Source organism: Crocuta crocuta, unplaced genomic scaffold (assembly GCF_008692635.1).
Source record: "Crocuta crocuta isolate KB4526 unplaced genomic scaffold, BGI_CrCroc_1.0 scaffold698, whole genome shotgun sequence".
Classification (NCBI taxonomy): Eukaryota; Metazoa; Chordata; class Mammalia; order Carnivora; family Hyaenidae; genus Crocuta; species Crocuta crocuta.
In genome coordinates this window covers 936495-953703 of record NW_027530855.1, presented here as the reverse complement: position 1 = coordinate 953703, position 17209 = coordinate 936495, and the positions used below count along the sequence as shown (strand labels likewise).

The following is a 17209-nucleotide window of genomic DNA, read 5'->3' as shown; positions in this document are numbered from 1 at the left end:
ACCAGAGGAATCTGGCCTTGGCAGATTCAGGGAAGAAAGCCAACAACACAGCTGGCGGTGGAGACAGAAACTCCTGTGTGACAACTGCCCCCCCCCCCAAGTTGAGGGTAAATTAACATTTCCTGAGCAAACTTGCATGTGGAAGGAGCCATCCCCAATGAAGATGGTCAGACGGAGGAGGCTCTCTGCTCATTAAGATTTGCACCCAGGGCTGTGTGTTTGCAAAGCCCATGCTCTTGCAGCTAAACTGTCCCCCCAAAGAGGTTCTGAACCTTGCATTGTGATAGAATCATAGAGGAAAACTATCAATTTTGGAGGTATTAATACCATGCCTAATGGACATCTGAGAGGCTTCTAAAGCTTCATTAGATGGGTCCTATTTAGGGAAAAGGAGCTAAAGGGCCTCTGCTCAATGATGGATCTCCCCCCACCCCTGAAAGAACCCCAAACCCAGTAAGGACCACAAAGGGGATCTGGACACTCAGGTGGTGGTCTTCTCCTGCCTTTATTAAAAATCAAGTCCTGACTCAAAGCACAAGTACACTGGCCACCAATTGTTACAACACAGAACACCTTCCACTGAACTAGCTCAAGTGCGCAAGTGTGTGTGTGTGCAGGGTCCCACTGCTGGAAAGAGAGCTCAGACCCTCCCACCACTGGCCAGGAGCCCAGGCCTCCCAGCCATGTGTCTGCAGCTGCGACCTGTCATGCACTTCCTGGTCTGGGTTCTGTAATGGAAAGATCATTAAGGCTGGGGGAGGAGGACAGTGAGATGAATCAACAGCAAAGAGGTAACCCTGCAGCTCCCACTCTGCTGTGCTCTGACCTTAAAGTCCGGTCAGGTTCCTTAAAGAAAAGAATGTACAGCCCTGCCCCCACCCCGCCCCCCNNNAGAGTTTCCCCTCCCCCACACTCGGCAGAGCTTGCCTGGGGAAGGAAGCACCAGCAGCTGGGCAGGAAAAAGTTGCAGCTCCCTAAACTTGCTGATGAATTAGTGNACTTCAGTGGATGCTTGAGAGTATGCTTCACCGAAGCTCTCAGCACTCCAGAGTACCTGCGACGTTCCCTTCCCCATCCAGTTCGATCACTGCATGGTGGGTCTGGGTCACAGTGTCCAGGAGTCACTTCACTGCAGTGGGCGATTGAATGGGCTCCTCATAAGGTTACTTTTTCTCAATGTCAAAGAAATGCCTCTTATCTTCACATAAGAGAATAAAGGCTGTAAACATCTTTTGAAAATAAAATGGTGTAGAAAGGCGGTTGCCAGGGGCTGGGAGAAGACGAGAATGGGGAGTTGAAGTCTAATGGGAACACAGCTTCAACTGGCGAAGGTGCAAAAGTTCTGGAGACCATGGTGGTGACGGTGACACAAAAACATGAATGCACTTAATGCCACAGAACTGGATAGTCAAACCTGGTGAAAGTCAATTTTATGTTAGGTGTGTTTTACCACCATAAAACTAAAAAAATTAATTAATTTTTAAAGAAGTAATGGTAGTGAACTGTGTTGGTTTTTAAAGTGTTCTTACATGGGGCGCCTGGGTGGCTCAGTTGGTTAAGGATCTGGCTTTGGTTTAGGTCATGATCTTCCGGTTCTCGAGCCTACTTCAGCTCTGCGCTGACAGCTCAGAGCCTGGAGCCTGTTTTAGGATTCTGTGTCTCCCTCTCTCTCTGTCCCTCCTCTGTTTACACTTTGCTCTCTCTCAAAAATAAATAAGCATTAAAAGAAATTTTTTAAAAATGTTCTTAAGTGGCAAAACAAGTTGTTAACCTTATATAGGTTCTGAAAAACTGGGAGGAATTTTTACTGGCCCACGAAAAGTAAAAATCTGGGACCACTGGTCTGTTCCACAGATTTGCAGGACACTGAGGACTCAGGGGGATATGTTCACATACTACGTGTTCATTCTTCTCTTTCACACACACCGTGAAAGTTGAGCAGTAAGTGCTCTTTGTTTTAAGAAATTAAAAGAGGGGCGCCTGGCTGGCTCAGTCGGTTGGGCATCCCACTTTGGCTCAGGTCATGATTTAACGATTCATGGGTTCGGGCCCTGCATCGGGCTCTGTGCTGACAGCTCAGAGCCTGGAGCCTGCATCAGATTCTGTGTGCGTGTCTCTCTCTCTATTCCTATCCCACTCATGCTGTCTCTGTCTCAAAAATAAACAAAACGTTAAAAAATTTTAGAAAAAAAAATGAAAAGAACACGGTTCGGGGATTTCTCTACCTGAGATGGTATGGCGGTCAGGTAGTGAGCAGGTGGAAGGAAGAGGACCAGGGGCTTGGTTAGGGGAGGGTTAGGGACCAAAATCTACACTGGGGGCTCCTTTGCTCAATCGAGAGGATCTTGAACAATGACAATCCAGGGGGAGAGAGAACTTACTCTGGGCAATGTCAACATCCCAGATGTCCTAAGGGATGAGAGCCTAGTCTGAACCCTTGTGAAAACCACTCAGTCCCAAACCCTGCTTGAAGCACAGGTGTAACTGGCTGGGTAGAGTGGAAAGAACATCTGAGTGGAAATCACTCAGACAACTGACCCTACGGCTAACTGTGTGACCCTGGGCAAGTCATCTCTTCCCTTGGGCCTCAGATTCCTCACCTGTGAAATGGGAAGGCTGACAGACCTGACAAGCTCTGGGTCCCCTCTGGCTCCAACTTTCTAATTTTCAACTGGGCCTTAAGAAGGGAGCCTCACTCATGGCTACCCCTCCTGCTCCCATGAGCACAGAGCTCCCTCTGGTGTGAGGGAAAGCAAGAGACTGCAAGTTAATTTGCCACAAGAAGAGAGGATTCCGGGGGTGCGAGGGATGGCTCAGTTGGTTGAGCTTCCAACTCCTGATTTCAGCTCAGGTCATGATCCCAAGGTCATGGGATTCAGCCCCACACTGGGCTCCTCGCTGAATGTGCTTAAGATCCTCTCTCTCTCTCTCTCTCTCCCCCCTGCTCACCCTAAAGAAGGGAGGGAAGATGGATGGATGGGTGGATTCTGTTTTGGTCCCAGATCTCCAGCCACCAGCACCTTCAATAAATGCTCATCTTCATGGCTTATCTCTGACCCATGTTCTCACTAGAAGAAACCTTAGAATGGAGGACACAGAATAGCTAAGAGACGGTGACTGGCAGAAAACTGGGAGCCCAACTATTCTAGAAGGATTTATTTCACTGTCTTTTTTGATTCATGATATATTATCCCATGAGAACTAGCTAGGCAAATAAATTTTAAAAATGGAGTAGAAGCACTGAGGGTAGTGAAGGGCTAACATAAAATAAATGCCACTTCCAAGTGTACCCTTCAGGCATGTGTATAGTCTTCTTGCTCAAATGACATCGGTAAAAGTTTTGAATGTCACTGGAAGAACTTCATTCGGTAGTTAGTTAAGGCTGACTCTATTAAGGTTCAAGAGCAAATTCCCAAAACCTAGGGAAAATAAACTTTAATTCCAAAAATAAGCTCTAAAGTTTGACAATGAAGGAGCAGAGATTTCTGAATGCAAAAGGACCCTTCTAACAGGCTGGAGAGCAGATCAGCATTCCAAAGACAGGGATAATTGACTTAAAGCCCTGGGCATCAGAGAAAGAGGGAAGAGAATCTCCTTCCTAGGAAAGGTTTCAGACCAACCTACCCCCTGCCTCCCCAACACCCCAGGCAAACTGACTCACCCTTCTTCCACCTTTCCCACTGCCTCCCTCTGATCTTAATCTTTCTTTCTCCAGCCTCTCTGATATTCCATCTTCCTCCCTCTCATCTTTTCCACTATAGGAGTTAGGGCTGGAGGCACTGATACCGGCCAGACTCCAGCCTCAACCCCACCACTTACTGGCTATTTAATCTCTGCGAGCTGTGTTTGTTTGACCTCTCTGGGTCAGTTGCCTGAACTGTGACGTGGAAACAACATCTATCTACCTTATAGACTTTTTTTTTTTGAGAAATTAACTGATATCAGAGATTCTCAAATTCTCCTGTATGGGCAGGGAACTTGTTAAAACTACCAACCTCGGGCCCTGCTTCAAAATCAAGAGCTGTGGGAACAGAGCATGGCCACCAGGTGATGCCATGCCTCAAATACCCAAGAATCGCTACGTGAGATGATGTGAAGAACTTCAGATGTGGCAGCAATAACTCCTCACATAGTTTCCTTATCTTCCTGCTGGAAAGGATTTAATTCCCACTGTCTCCTTTTTTTTTTTTAAACTTTAAAAAAAATGTTTATTTTCGAGACAGAGCGTGTGAGTGGGGGAGAGGCAGAGAGAGAGGGGGAGACACAGATACCAAGCAGGCTCCAGGCTCTGAGCTGTCAGCACAGAGCCCATGCAGGGCTCAAACTCACAAACCACAAGATCATAACCTGAGCCGAAGTCGAATGCTTAACCAACTGAGCCACCCAGGTGCCCTTCACCATCTCCTTTTTCAAAACTGAAAATTTTAAGTTATCTTTTAAACAAAGGAAATGGGTGGTTCCTTACCTGTGTGTTCATGCATGTATTCATTTGTTCTAAGATGCCGAAGTGAACAAAAAGACAAAACAAAACCTCTGCCTTCATGATGTACGTGTACACACACAGGTCACAGCCCACAAATGATGGTCAATTTGTCCCTTCACTTTAGGGAAGGACCCTCTCTTATGGTTGCAGATGTCCCCATAACCTGGGTTTTATGTCCTTACTTGATGCAGTTTTTTGATGACACTTCTTAAATGAGTCATTTACTATATCTGTATATGTCTGGTAAGAATAACACTGGCCAGGGGGCGCCTGGGTGGCTCAGTTGTTTAAGGGGTTAAATGGGTTCAGCATCTGACTCTGGATTTCGGCTCATGATCTCACAGCCCCTTGTTGGGCTCTGCACTGACAGCTTGGAGCCTGCTTGGGATTCTCTTGCCCTCTCCCTCTTTCTCTGCCCCTCCCCTACTCTCTCTCTCTCTCTCTCTCAAAATATATTAAAAAAAAAAAAAGACAAACAACAACAACAACAAAAAACCCCAAAACACGGACCAGGGCTGGGCCTGATCCACTGTGAGGCTAGGGGCAGGTAAGGCATTTGTCCTAGGCCTCTCATTCAACAGAGGCCTCCGAAACTTTTGGTGTTTTTCCCCCAAAAGGTTACACAGACAGTTACCAACAGAATTGGAAGAAAATATTTACCAAACAACTTTTAATGAATCTATGTCCTATTCCTGGGGGCACACTTCAGACAGTATACCACAAATTAATATAGATTTCTAAAATCCTATAATTATTTTGTGACTAGCCCAACCACATTATAACACATATTTTTGTTTCAAATATTAAAGTGTTGAATGTAAGCACTAAGATAACCAACAGTTTCAGGATTCCCCATCCCCCTTTTTTGTATTTCTTCATGTCTTTTTTAAAAAAGTTTATTTACTTATTTTGAGAGAGAGAGAGAGAAGAGGGGGGGCATAGAGAGGAGCGAGAATTCCAACCAGGCTCTGCACTGTCAGTGAGGAGCCTGACGTGGGGCTTGAACTCACGAACTGTGAGATGATGACCCGAGCTAGAGTCAAGAGTCAGATGCTTAACCGACTGAACCATCCAGGCTGTATTTCTTCATGTCTTACAAACAAACACACTGGTGGCCTCAAAACAATGCTAACGCTTCAGCTTCACTGAGGCTTTCTGACATGTTTATTTCCATCCAGCAGGCACTGCTGGACCACCACCATTTTAGAAGGTGGTTTGTATGTCTGGGCAACACCACCACATTCTAGAATAAGTGTGACCTACGAAGAAAACTCAGGTGTGGCATCTGACACTTTGGGGACCTCTGATCCTAGACCTTTTCCAAGTAGAAAGACTCTGCTACAGTGGAAACAGCAGCCTCCGTGGAGTTTTTGTTCTATTGATTATTCTAGACTAGGAACCCCTTCCATGAGGGCAGTTCACAGACCTGTGACCCAAACATGACCTCTGAGTAGAGAGCAGAATGTCACACACAAAATGGCACAAGGCAAGCATCTCCAGCTGCCCGTCCCCCAATTGCACACCTACCCAGAAAGGGAGGTGGAGCCCAATTCCTGTGGCATAAAGAAGGGCTGACCCAGCACATTCAAATGTTTACATTCAAATGTTGGTCTGCTTGAATTTTGGGGGGGAGCCCAATCTGACACAGGGGCATAGTGTAACACACTGGGAAAAAACCACTCAAGTCAGACCGACCTGAGTCTGAATCTCAGTTCCACTTCTCAGCAACTACAACCCCAGATAAGTTACTTAACTCCTTGGATCTCAGTTTCCCCATCTGACTATGGGAATAAAACCTTTGGCCACGGGATCAGTGTAAAGACATAAAAATGTAAAGCATACAGTGCGAAAGTGCAACAAATAATATGTTTATTAATTATTATTTTAAAAGAGCTTTGGGGCACCTGGGTGGCTCAGTCGGTTGACCGTCTGACTTCAGCTCAGGTCATGATCTCATGATTCGTGGGTTTGAGCCCCACATCAGGCTCTGTGCTGACAGCTAGCTCAGAGCCTGGAACCTGTCTTCAGATTCTGTGGCTCCCTCTCTCTCTGACCCTCCCCTGCTCATGCTCTCTCTCTCTCTCAAAAAATAAATAAAACATTAAAAAAAAAAAAAAGAAAAAAGAGCTTTACTGGCTTAACCTTTCTGCAGCAATTTGTCAGTATGTAATCCAGACTTGTAGAATGTAAATATCCTTGGAAACATGGACAAATTTTATTTGTAAAAGTATGTTCACTTAAGTGCAAACTATTGAAAATAGCCTAACTGCCCAACAGTAGAGGACTGGGTAAATAAATACATTTTGCACACTCACACAGTGGAATGCTGTTGTGGTTATTAAGCACAATGAAACAATTTTCTTTGCATGGCAGTAAATACTACATGTTTGGGGAGGCTGGCTGGCTCAGTGAGTAGAGCATGTATGTGGCTCTCGATCTCAGGATCCTGAGTTCAAGCCCCACAATGGGCACAGAGTTTACTTAAAAAACAAAAACAAAACTATGTGTTTAAGTTAAAAACCAGTATATACCAATATAAATTTCATATTTGAAAAGTCATATTTGTATAGATGCATGAAAAATAGTCTAAAGAACCAGATTCACAGTTAACATTGAGTATTTTTTAGATGATGGGAATAGTTTTTCTTTTTCTCTTTACAAGTCTGTATTTTCTAAATTTCCTATGGTGAACCTTGATGACACATCAAATAGCTATGTTTTAAAAGAGCAATGAAAATATTCTTTCTGACTGCTCAGAACTTTGCTCTAGAGGAAGAAACAAACCGTATGTTAAAAAAACTCCAGGGCGCCTGGGTGGCTCAGTCGGTTAAGGGTCTGACTCTTGATTTCAGCTCAGGTCATGATCTCATGAGAGTTCATGAATTCATGAGTTTGAGCCCTGCGTTGGGTTCTGGGCTGACAGTGTGGAGCCTGCTTGGGATTCTGTCTCCCTCTCTCTCTCTGCCCTCCCCCACTTATGCTTTATCTCTCTCTCAAAATAAATAAAAACTGAAAAAAAAAAAAAAAAAAAGCCTCAAAAAACATTAAGGCAAAGTCCAGATTGAAAGTTAAACAGAAAGGGGGATAAAAGAAGTGAATAATTTGGAGATGAGAGGAAGGCTTCAAGAAGGAAGTGGCCCTCAGGCTATGCCTTAGGCTAAACTCAAGCTAAACCCACAGCTAAGAGTAGGAATTACAAAAAGCGAAAGGAGAAAAAGATAGGGAGAACATTTCCTGCTGAGGGACCAGGATAAACTGCAGTTATGTATGAATAAATACCTTGTATAAAAGAAGGAAAAAGGAAGAGTCTTGTTTGGTAAAATGGATGGATGGATGGATGGATGGATGGATGGAAGGAAGTAGAAAGAAGGAAAAAAAGGAAAGAAAGGGAGGGAGAAGTCTGTGAATGAGTGAATGAATGAATGAATGAATGCATGAAGGGACCATTAGCCAGAGGCTAGTTTTCAATCCTAGAGAAAATTTAGGAAGGGCTAAACTCTAAACTCAACTTTCTCTGTTGATTAAATATTTGAAAGTTCAGTGTTGGTGGATTTTAACCCTGCCCAAGCTCGCAGCCACTGAGGCCCATCTTCCCTGAACTCCCTGACCCTCTCACCCACTTGAGGCTCCAGGCGCCTACACATGCAATGCCAGGGAAATGCAGCCGCAGTCGCTCCAATGGCAGTGCCGGCTGCCCCACCATTCAGCTCCTTTTACACAACCCATCCCAGGAGGCTCGGCCACGCCACAGCGTGTGGGATAAGGAAGGAGGACTGAATTTCAACCTCTGCCAGATCCCGTCTTTCTCAGTGCTTGGGACTAACTGGACAGACGCCTCACCCCAGCCCTGCCCAGTTCACAAAGGGCCAAAGCCTTTAAATGAAAGCAGTGGGCACCTCATCTGGCAAGGAGAAAGGTGAGAGTCCAAGTGAACTGACATCCAGGGAAGAGTAACTCTGAGACGGAAGCTACCATTAGGAGGCAACAAGCCTNCTCCAGGCGCCTACACATGCAATGCCAGGGAAATGCAGCCGCAGTCGCTCCAATGGCAGTGCCGGCTGCCCCACCATTCAGCTCCTTTTACACAACCCATCCCAGGAGGCTCGGCCACGCCACAGCGTGTGGGATAAGGAAGGAGGACTGAATTTCAACCTCTGCCAGATCCCGTCTTTCTCAGTGCTTGGGACTAACTGGACAGACGCCTCACCCCAGCCCTGCCCAGTTCACAAAGGGCCAAAGCCTTTAAATGAAAGCAGTGGGCACCTCATCTGGCAAGGAGAAAGGTGAGAGTCCAAGTGAACTGACATCCAGGAAAGAGTAACTCTGAGACAGAAGCTACCATTAGGAGGCAACAAGCCTAGGGGCACCTGGGTGGCTCAGTTGGTTAAGCGTCCGACCTCAGCTCAAGGTTCGTGGGTTCAAACCCCACGTCCGGCTCTGTGCTAACAGCTCAGAGCCCGGAGCTTGCTTCACATTCTGTGTCTCCTGCACTCTGCCTTTCCCCTGCTTGTACTCTCTCTCACAAAAAATAAATAATAAAAAAAATCTTTTAAAAAGCGGCAACAAGCCCACCATGTGGGCTTCAGGCAATTATCTCCCCTAGTTGGCTGTCACCAGCAGGAAGTCAGAGCAAACATCTTCGGTCAGGAGCAGTCTGGACTCCAGAGGCCTCTCTGGAGAGGAAACAGTTTGGGATTTACTCCAGGCTCTTAAGAGCCCGGGTAGAGCACTTAACTTTCAGCTAAATCACTTGGGGCCTAAGGGGAGGGTGTAGGGTGGGTGGGCAGAGAGAAGAGCATGCTAGCAGTAAGTCTGTAAATGAGCCATCTTTCCAGAATGAAAGGGAGGCCTGGGCAGCTGAACTCGGGAGACCGGGAGTGCCAGAGCAGCTGGACTTTCCCCGGTCAGCAGGGAGACACTTGTCTCGTTTCCAGGCTTTGGGGAAGGAAAGAAGAGGCAAAGGTGGTGTCTACAGGGTGAGCTGGAGCTCCCAGCGGCCCCAGAGGAGCCAGGCGTTGTGAAAACAGGGCGCAGCTGCTGGTCAGGCTCTCTGACCCCGGACGTGGCCCTCCCGGATAATGACTCCCCAGAACTCACTTCTCCCAGGGCCATCCATCACTGCCCCAGACACAAGCCATCACTCACGGCTTCTGCCTGACCAGGAGCAAGCACCCAGGCCGAGCCCTCCTGACCCACCTCCATGCTAGGGCCACAGCGTCCAAAGGAATCCTTGGCACTTTCCCTGCAATTCCTGCCCACCCTGGACTCCAGGTAGTCACACAAACCAGGTGACAAAATCCCACGCTGATCCTTTGTTTGGGCTCCCTCCCCTCCCCCACCCGCAGCAAGGGCTCTGGACAGCCATTTGTTCTTCCCTGAGAAATTCCTCCTCCCTGACTTCGGGGAGCTGGCTGGCAAAGCCAGAGTGGAAAATCAGTGAAGCTAATAGTGTAGCAATGCAGAAGCCAGAGCCAAGAACACAGCCCTGGAGTGGCTTTGCTGCACTTGCCCAGCGTGGTCAAGCAGGACACGTGAGTGCTCCTCCTTCACATTCTCTCACAGGCTGAGCCCCGGGTCTCCCTACCCCCACCCTGCTCAGCTCAGCTCTGGGAACACTAGCAAACACGCCCTTTCAGAGGCACTTGGGCCTCTACTCTCTGGGGAAAAGGATGTGGGACAGAGTGGATCCTCTGGGGAAACCCGGTAGGTAAGCACCCTACAGATTTCTACCGACCTAAATCCTGCACCCTTGTTCTCAAGTGGGTCACCCAACGTTGCCTTCTGCTCCGTGTAATTCCACTCACCTTCTGGCCGAGGGGGGAAGAAACTCCTCCTGAACACCCAGTATGCATTCAAAGTAGACAAGAAGAAACGATGTTGGGGGCAGATGGGGCAGAGGGGCACTCCTGGGTCCAGAGGGACACTGGTTCCCCTGGCCACACCAATCAGCTGCGGCCTGTCTGAGGCAGGCAGTGGGATGCCCTCTGGTACCTATTTGCGGCTCCTCCTGCAGCCAGGCTGAACTGCATACCCCTTGGGGCCAAAGACAGCCGTGGGACCCCTTGGCGGGTTGCCAGGGGTGGCCAGGGCCCTCCCACCTGAAGCTGGGGCAATGTCTCTGGTACTGCTTGTCGCCTCCCCCCGCCACGGGTGCAGGTTTCGTGGAACACAAAGACAAAGCCTTGCTTTGTGGAGCCCGGCATCGAGGGGGCTTGTAGCCAGAAATGGAAACGTGCGGCTTTTCCATTAAGGGTAACCTCTCCCCCTTCAACCGGCCACCAGACTCCTTCAAATCTGGGTAGGTGGGAGGAGCAGGAAAACCCTAGCCCATTAAATCGCTTATTAGTTGCAGGTTTCTGAGTATGTAGGCAAGTATTTTGAGACTGCAAGTCTCACGCTGTCCCCTTGACCACGGGCCCCCGGGTGTTTAACCCCTGTTCCTGCTGGAAAGGGGGCAGGACCCCCAGCCCCAACTGCAAGAAGTAGCCTTGCAAGCAGTTTTGGATTCACCCGCTTGCTTTTCCAAGTCTTATTCTACAGGAGAGGAAAATACACAGACACAACCCTCCTCAAGCTCAAAATGTCTTTCAAGCCAGTACTTATCTTTTTAAAGGCGCATTTCTGCCCCTCCGCTCATGACCCAGGTCCAGTCTTTCCACACAACTCCCTCTCCCTCCTTCCTCAAGGCCTGCTCTCAAACAAGCTTAGCTTCTTTACGATCCCAAACTAGAGAAAGGAAAGGAGAGGGAGGGACTGAGGAAGGCTGGTTTTCCTGGAACCCTTATTAAATCAACTTTCCAAGGACAGCCAGAAACTCCAGGCCCTCCCCACTCCCTCAGGACCATTTGCGGACTGGGGGAGGGGCTCCCAACACACACACACACACACATACACACACACACACACACACACACACAAATTACAGCAAGGCCCTTCTGAAGGGGAAAAGCTCTCCGTGGGAGCAGAGTTTGGGGTTGAAACTTTTGGGCAAACCCTTTATACACAGATTATAGTCTTTTCTGAGCACAATGGCAGCATTATTATTTAATAATCAGCAGGGCCAAGACTATACAGTGATACTTTACCTGTGTGGGGTACCTTATGGTTTACAAAGTGCAGAGACAGATTTTCCCTAATGACCTCCCCGCAGTTCTCTGAAGTCTGTGTGGGCACATGCTTTGCTACCCCAAAGCTCAGGAGGGTCAGCTCTGTGAAAGAGCCACAGTGCACCCACAGGGGGACTTAACCAAACAGGAATCTGGGACTGTCCCCGGAGTCCAGTGGACTTCCACGTCTGTGTTGTAAGGCATTCCACACCACCCAGGGAACAGCAAGCCCCTCACCATGTGGTGTCTTCTGTGGGGTCACAGGAAAAAGTACCCACTGCTGTCATCTATTGCTCACTGACCATGTGGCAGGCACTGTACTAAGAGCTCTGCGTACGTTCTTATTTGATCTTGGGAACAGATGTTCATTATCATTATATTTTATAGAAGTTCCACACACAAGAACCTTCTTCCCAAGAGTTAACAGTAAGAAGTGGTGCCAAAATCAAAACCAAGGCAATCGAGCAAACCTTATGCTCACACAAGACTTACACACAGATGTTCATAGGAGTTTTATTAATAATAACCAAACCTGCTAACCCAAATGGCCATCAACAGGGGAATGGCTACACAGTCACCACATAATGCAATTATATGAAATTCTAGAAGAGGCAAAACAGTGACAGAAAGTAGATGTCCGCGGTTGCTGGGGTCAGTGGTGCACAGGGGACTGACTGCAAAGGAGCCAGCAGGAAGTTCTGGAGGTGATGAAAAGGTTCCCTACCTTGACTGGAGTAGTAGTTACATGGGATGTTGTATTTATCAAAACAAACTGAACTGTACCCTTAACAGCTGGTATATTAGACACTTGGGTGGCTCAGTCGGTTAAGCATCCAACTTGATTTCGGCTCAGATCATGATCTTATGGTTTGTAGGTTTGAGACCCGAGTGGGGCTACGTGCTGATAGTGAGTGCAGAGCCTGCTGGGCTTCTTTCTCTCCTTCTCTCCCTCTCTCTCTCTCTCTGCCCCTCCCCTGCTTGTGCTCTCTCTCAAAATAAATTATATAAGGGGCGCCTGGGTGGCTCAGTCGGTTAAGCATCCAACTTTGGCTCCAGTCATGATCTCATGGTTTGTGGGTTTGAGCCCCACATCGGGATCTGTGCTGACAGCTAGCTCAGAGCCTGGAGCCTGCTTCAGATTCTGTGTCTCCCTCCCTCTCTGACCCTCCCCTGCTCACGCTGTCTGTCTCTCTCTCAGAAATAAATTTAAAAAATGTTTTTAATTTAAAAAAAATATAAAAAATTGATGTTATTTTTCAGAATGTAAATTATACCTCAGTTAAGTTGATTTTTTTTAAATGGCGGTCTGAGGTCAGTCTTCACTGTTGCAGAGCCCTCCTTATAGGCCCCTCCACCTTCCCTCCCTCCTGTTCCTGGCCTATGTTTCCTCCTCATCAAGACCTTCAGTCCCTGGCTCTACCCTCCATCACTGCCTGGCTTCCTTTCTCAGGATCCACAACCAGTGTTCAGTGAACCTCTCCATACCCACCCCAGCCCAAAAGTCCTTGGGATCCATACCATTCACTTACTCCACTCTCCATTTCTCAGGAGCAAAAGAGAGTTAGAGAAAGTTTAAAAAAAAAAAAAAAGTACTTTAGGGCCCATCGTAAATTCATATTCTCAAACCTCATCCAAGCCCTCCTTGCTTTTTGGTCTCCCTTATTGCCGTCTACACTGTGGCTGATCCAAATCTCTGCTCCTCACAAACTCACTCTTTTCAGTCTTTCATTCTGTCTCTGTAATCACTCAGTTGACAGCTAACCTACTGAAACCCACAGATTCTATTTCTATAGTGTCTGCCGGTTTTTCCTTCNCCCACCCCCCCACCCTGGTCCCTTCCTCAAGCTAGACATTCAAAACAAACATCTAACTCGTCTATCTGGCAACTGTGGTAGGGCAGTAATAATTACCAAAACTTTACCTGTAGGTGCCTTATCTGTGTACCTCATTCTTAGTGCTTTATTACTGTCCCCATTTTAAAGATGGGCAAACTAAGGCTGAGTGTGCTTGAGTAATTTGTCAAAGCAAGTAATGCAGATATTAAATGGCGGAGCAGCATTCAAACACAGACTTCTTCCTCCCATCTATCCAAATTCAACTGCCAGGTTAATTTTCTGAAAGCTGGATCACACCACTACCTGCTCAGAACTTTTTGAGATTCCTAATATCTTCCCATTTACTCCCGGTATCTACCCATTTAAGCATAGTTTCCTTAGCAGGGTATTAAGGCCTTCCGTATGCTATCGCAATCCCATTTTTCCAGGCATTACTTCCCACAATCACCTAGTCACCAGGCAAGTCATTCTGTTTCCACCTTATACATCCTGCCTCAGTACCCTCACTTATGCCATTCCACCGGGAATGCCCTCCATTCCCCTCTTCCAAACCAACCCCCTTAGCTGTCATCCACCAAGCCCCTACCCATCCCTCTAGACCCATCTCAGATGCTCTCTGCTCTCATCTTCCTCTGCATTCCCATTGCATTGTTAGGACTCCACTGTTTGGTTAAAACACAGTCTGCCCTGTATTTAGTTACCTCTGCACTTGTCTCCCTGATAATAAACTCCCTGTGGGCAGAGATGATCTCTCCCACTTTGGGTCTCTGGCATGTTCTAGATCAAGTCTTACATTCAGTTCTGTTACCGAATGCAACAGTAATCTGCCTGGTCCACCCAAGCACACCTTCCAGAAAGTCTCACGTGCCCTTCTCTATCACCGTGTGAGGGGATAAATATTTTCACTCGTGATTTATCATTCAGTGAGTCTGGACAGTTGAGACTGATGGTCCTTTAAACTCAGCCACTACCTCTTGTGCACACCTGAGCCTCTCACCTACTGCCTGTCAACCTTCTGTATGTGATCAGCCACTGAGTCACAAGCCACACTACCCTTTGGCAGCAATAAGTTCTTACACAGGGTTCTCACAGGCTCCTGAAAGTCACTAGGTGTGTTATACCTGTAATCTCCATGAAGTATTTTCACAATTATAGTAAATTCCATGAGCAAGTCCTTCCCATTACTAATAATGTCTGAATTTGTAACAAACTATAGATCTCCACCAGCGTCCATGCACCATATTGCTGGTTCCCCATCTCTCTGAAATCCCTCCAGTGGTGCACATCCAAAGCAAACCACTCAGCAGGCCTCTGACCAGAGCCTGTCAAACGTGGTCAAGGATAGCAAAATGGCAGGCACATGACCATGACTGCCAGCCCTCAAAGAAGATGGGTCTTTGGAACAATTTTCCAGTAGCCAGAGGCTTTATCAAGCTCCCACACCCCTCAGCATCCCCTGATCCAATTCTAAACAAACAAACTCATAGGTCACTTGTGCCCCCATTTTATACATCATGTAGGCTGGGGAGCCAGCTCTCAGATCCCAGTCAGAAGTTCTTTCTCAGGAAGAGAAAAGCATAAACCTTCCCTAAGCAGGTAACCTCCGGCAAAGGGATGTCACCAGCCTTTGTGACCCCAACCTCTGCTGAAGCCGGGTGTGTTTATACTCAGGCACAAACCAGCCCAAGTATTTTGGAAGCCTCTCCTACAAAAAGGAGCCCTCTGCTCCCCCTGGGTGGAGCCTTCCCAGTCAACCACATCACCTCTGTCCTTCCTAGCCTGTCAGCTCTCCGAGGCCCAGGAGTGCAGGCTGACCCCTCAGCCCATGCCTTACCTTGTTCAGACAAGGTCGGGGCTGGCCTGGCGGTGCAGAGCGTGGCTGTGACCAGCACAGCCCAGAAGAGGAGGTACTTCCAGCTCCACATCCCAGTTCTGCAGTTAGAGGTTGGTGACCAGGCTCCACACCTCCATGGAGACTCTGTCTCGAGCTTGATCCTCCTTTGCAAGCGGACTCTAGGGAAAGAAATAAACCAAAAAGTTAGGAGCGTCTGCATGGGAGGGGTAAGATAAGGAGAAAAAGAAGTTCAAGCATGTAGCACAGTCACCCGGTCCAGAAGGGTGCTTAACGCAATAACTTACTTTTTAAGGCACCAAGGAGGGAACTGTGGCCCTGCCCCAACACTGAATTTGAGGTTATAGGCCTTAATTAGACAAAACAGTGCTTTAATTCAGCTCTCCGACTACTTCCTGAGTGTGGGCTACACGCAAGCCTCATTGGGAAAACTGTCGTGAAGTCCTCCGAGGCAAAAGCCCCAAGACCATTTGTGCCGGGAAAGCCAAGAGCCTGGTGAAAATCCCAGAGTCCCGCCCCTTCCCAGGCAAGGGCCCCGCAGAGTGTGGTGGGGCTGCAGGAGCTCGCGTGTGCTTGTGCCTCTCCCGGGTACACACTGCATTTCCTCCAGGGCCAACCAGCCCTTCGGTGAGGGCTACAGGAGGTGAAGAATTCTGGAACAAACCAAAGACTGGGAAACCAGTACGACACGGACCTTGTCTGGGCCTGTGCAACCAGGAAGCAGAAATAAGTGATCTCCTGGGTTCTTTCTTTTGGTCTCCAACACCACACGCCGCAACACAGGGTCTCTGGTTCTATGAAGTTCCCGTACAGAACACAGCTCTCACCGACATATAAAGGACCTCAGAGCACAGAACCATGAGGTGGACGCAACGCTCCTCCCCTACGCTGCAAGGGGACAGCTGATGTCTGGCAGAAATGAATCCACAAGTAGGGACAAAAATGGTCATGCTGAAGAATACAAAGGTCCTTGCCGGGACCCACTCAAGAAAGCACAGACTGCAGCCCTTTACCCTGTTCAGGTTTGGGCTGGTAAAAATTTACATACCACTGCGAGTCTTAAGGGACAGGATCGTTGCTGCTGCTGCTGCTAAGCATTTACCAACTCATAAGACTTTCTGGGCCCCGACTGGGCTGGAGTGGGGTGACATCTTCATATTGCGGGTTGCTTCTGTCCTAAATGCTCCAAGGAACCTTCCAAGTTATCTGGAGAATCCACTTCCCCGGAACATGCCCTAATGTGGTGCTTCAGCCCTGCCTCCTCGGAACCAGACGGGGCCCCTCATGAGTGAGTCAGTCCCCACGAGTGAGTCAGTCCCAGCTGGCAGAAAGCCCCCCCAGATTCTTGGCTACGTTCACAGGCGCTTGCTAACGGGAGGCGGCATGTACTACCACTAGCTTCCTCCCGGGGCTTTACCAAAGTTTGATAACTTCAAATCACTAAATAAATAAACATTTCTCTTTCAATGTTCTAAATTTAGGAAAGGGACTTCAAGAGACAGAACAGGATATTTACTGAACACCTACTATGTATGAAGCATGTGCTAAGCAAAATTTGTATTATGAAACTTCATTTCTTCCTCATTCTAACCTTCCTCACTCTAAAGAGGGTAGGAATTACTATTCCCCTTTAAGCAATGGGGAAACTGAGACTCCGAGAGGCCGAGTACTTTGACCTCAGCCTCGCAGCTGATAGGCCAAAGCACCAGGACTCTCATCACCCGTTTTCAATGCTAAAGGACAGGACCCAAGGGGACAAACAGGGGTGAGAAGATCTGCTCTGTCTGGCACAAGCCCATTTTCTCCAAAGAACATCCCTGTGCCATAAAGAAACCAAGCAGACATGGAATGACCCGAGGTAACTCTGAGCTGGGAGCACCTCAATGCCTTTGCTTGAGACAAGACTCTTGGAGGGAGATCACCGTCTAGGACC

The 17209-nt window shown here is 47.9% G+C and overlaps 1 protein-coding gene across 7 annotated transcripts in view; it reads right to left on the bottom strand.

Annotated features, from left to right (window-relative positions):
- FGFR1 (fibroblast growth factor receptor 1) overlaps positions 1-15433 on the bottom strand; it is a 42662-nt gene extending 27229 nt beyond the window's left edge. For 5 of the 7 annotated variants that reach the window (XM_077769480.1, XM_077769481.1, XM_077769482.1 and 2 more), the window contains exon 1: positions 15259-15430. In XM_077769480.1, coding sequence (XP_077625606.1) covers positions 15259-15349 — 91 coding nt within the window. In that variant the 5' untranslated portion in view covers positions 15350-15430. Of the gene's footprint in view, positions 1-15258 lie in introns of all 7 variants that reach the window. The other 2 variants (XM_077769485.1, XM_077769486.1) reach the window with 1 other exon arrangement.
- Between the last annotated feature and the right edge of the window lie 1776 nt (positions 15434-17209).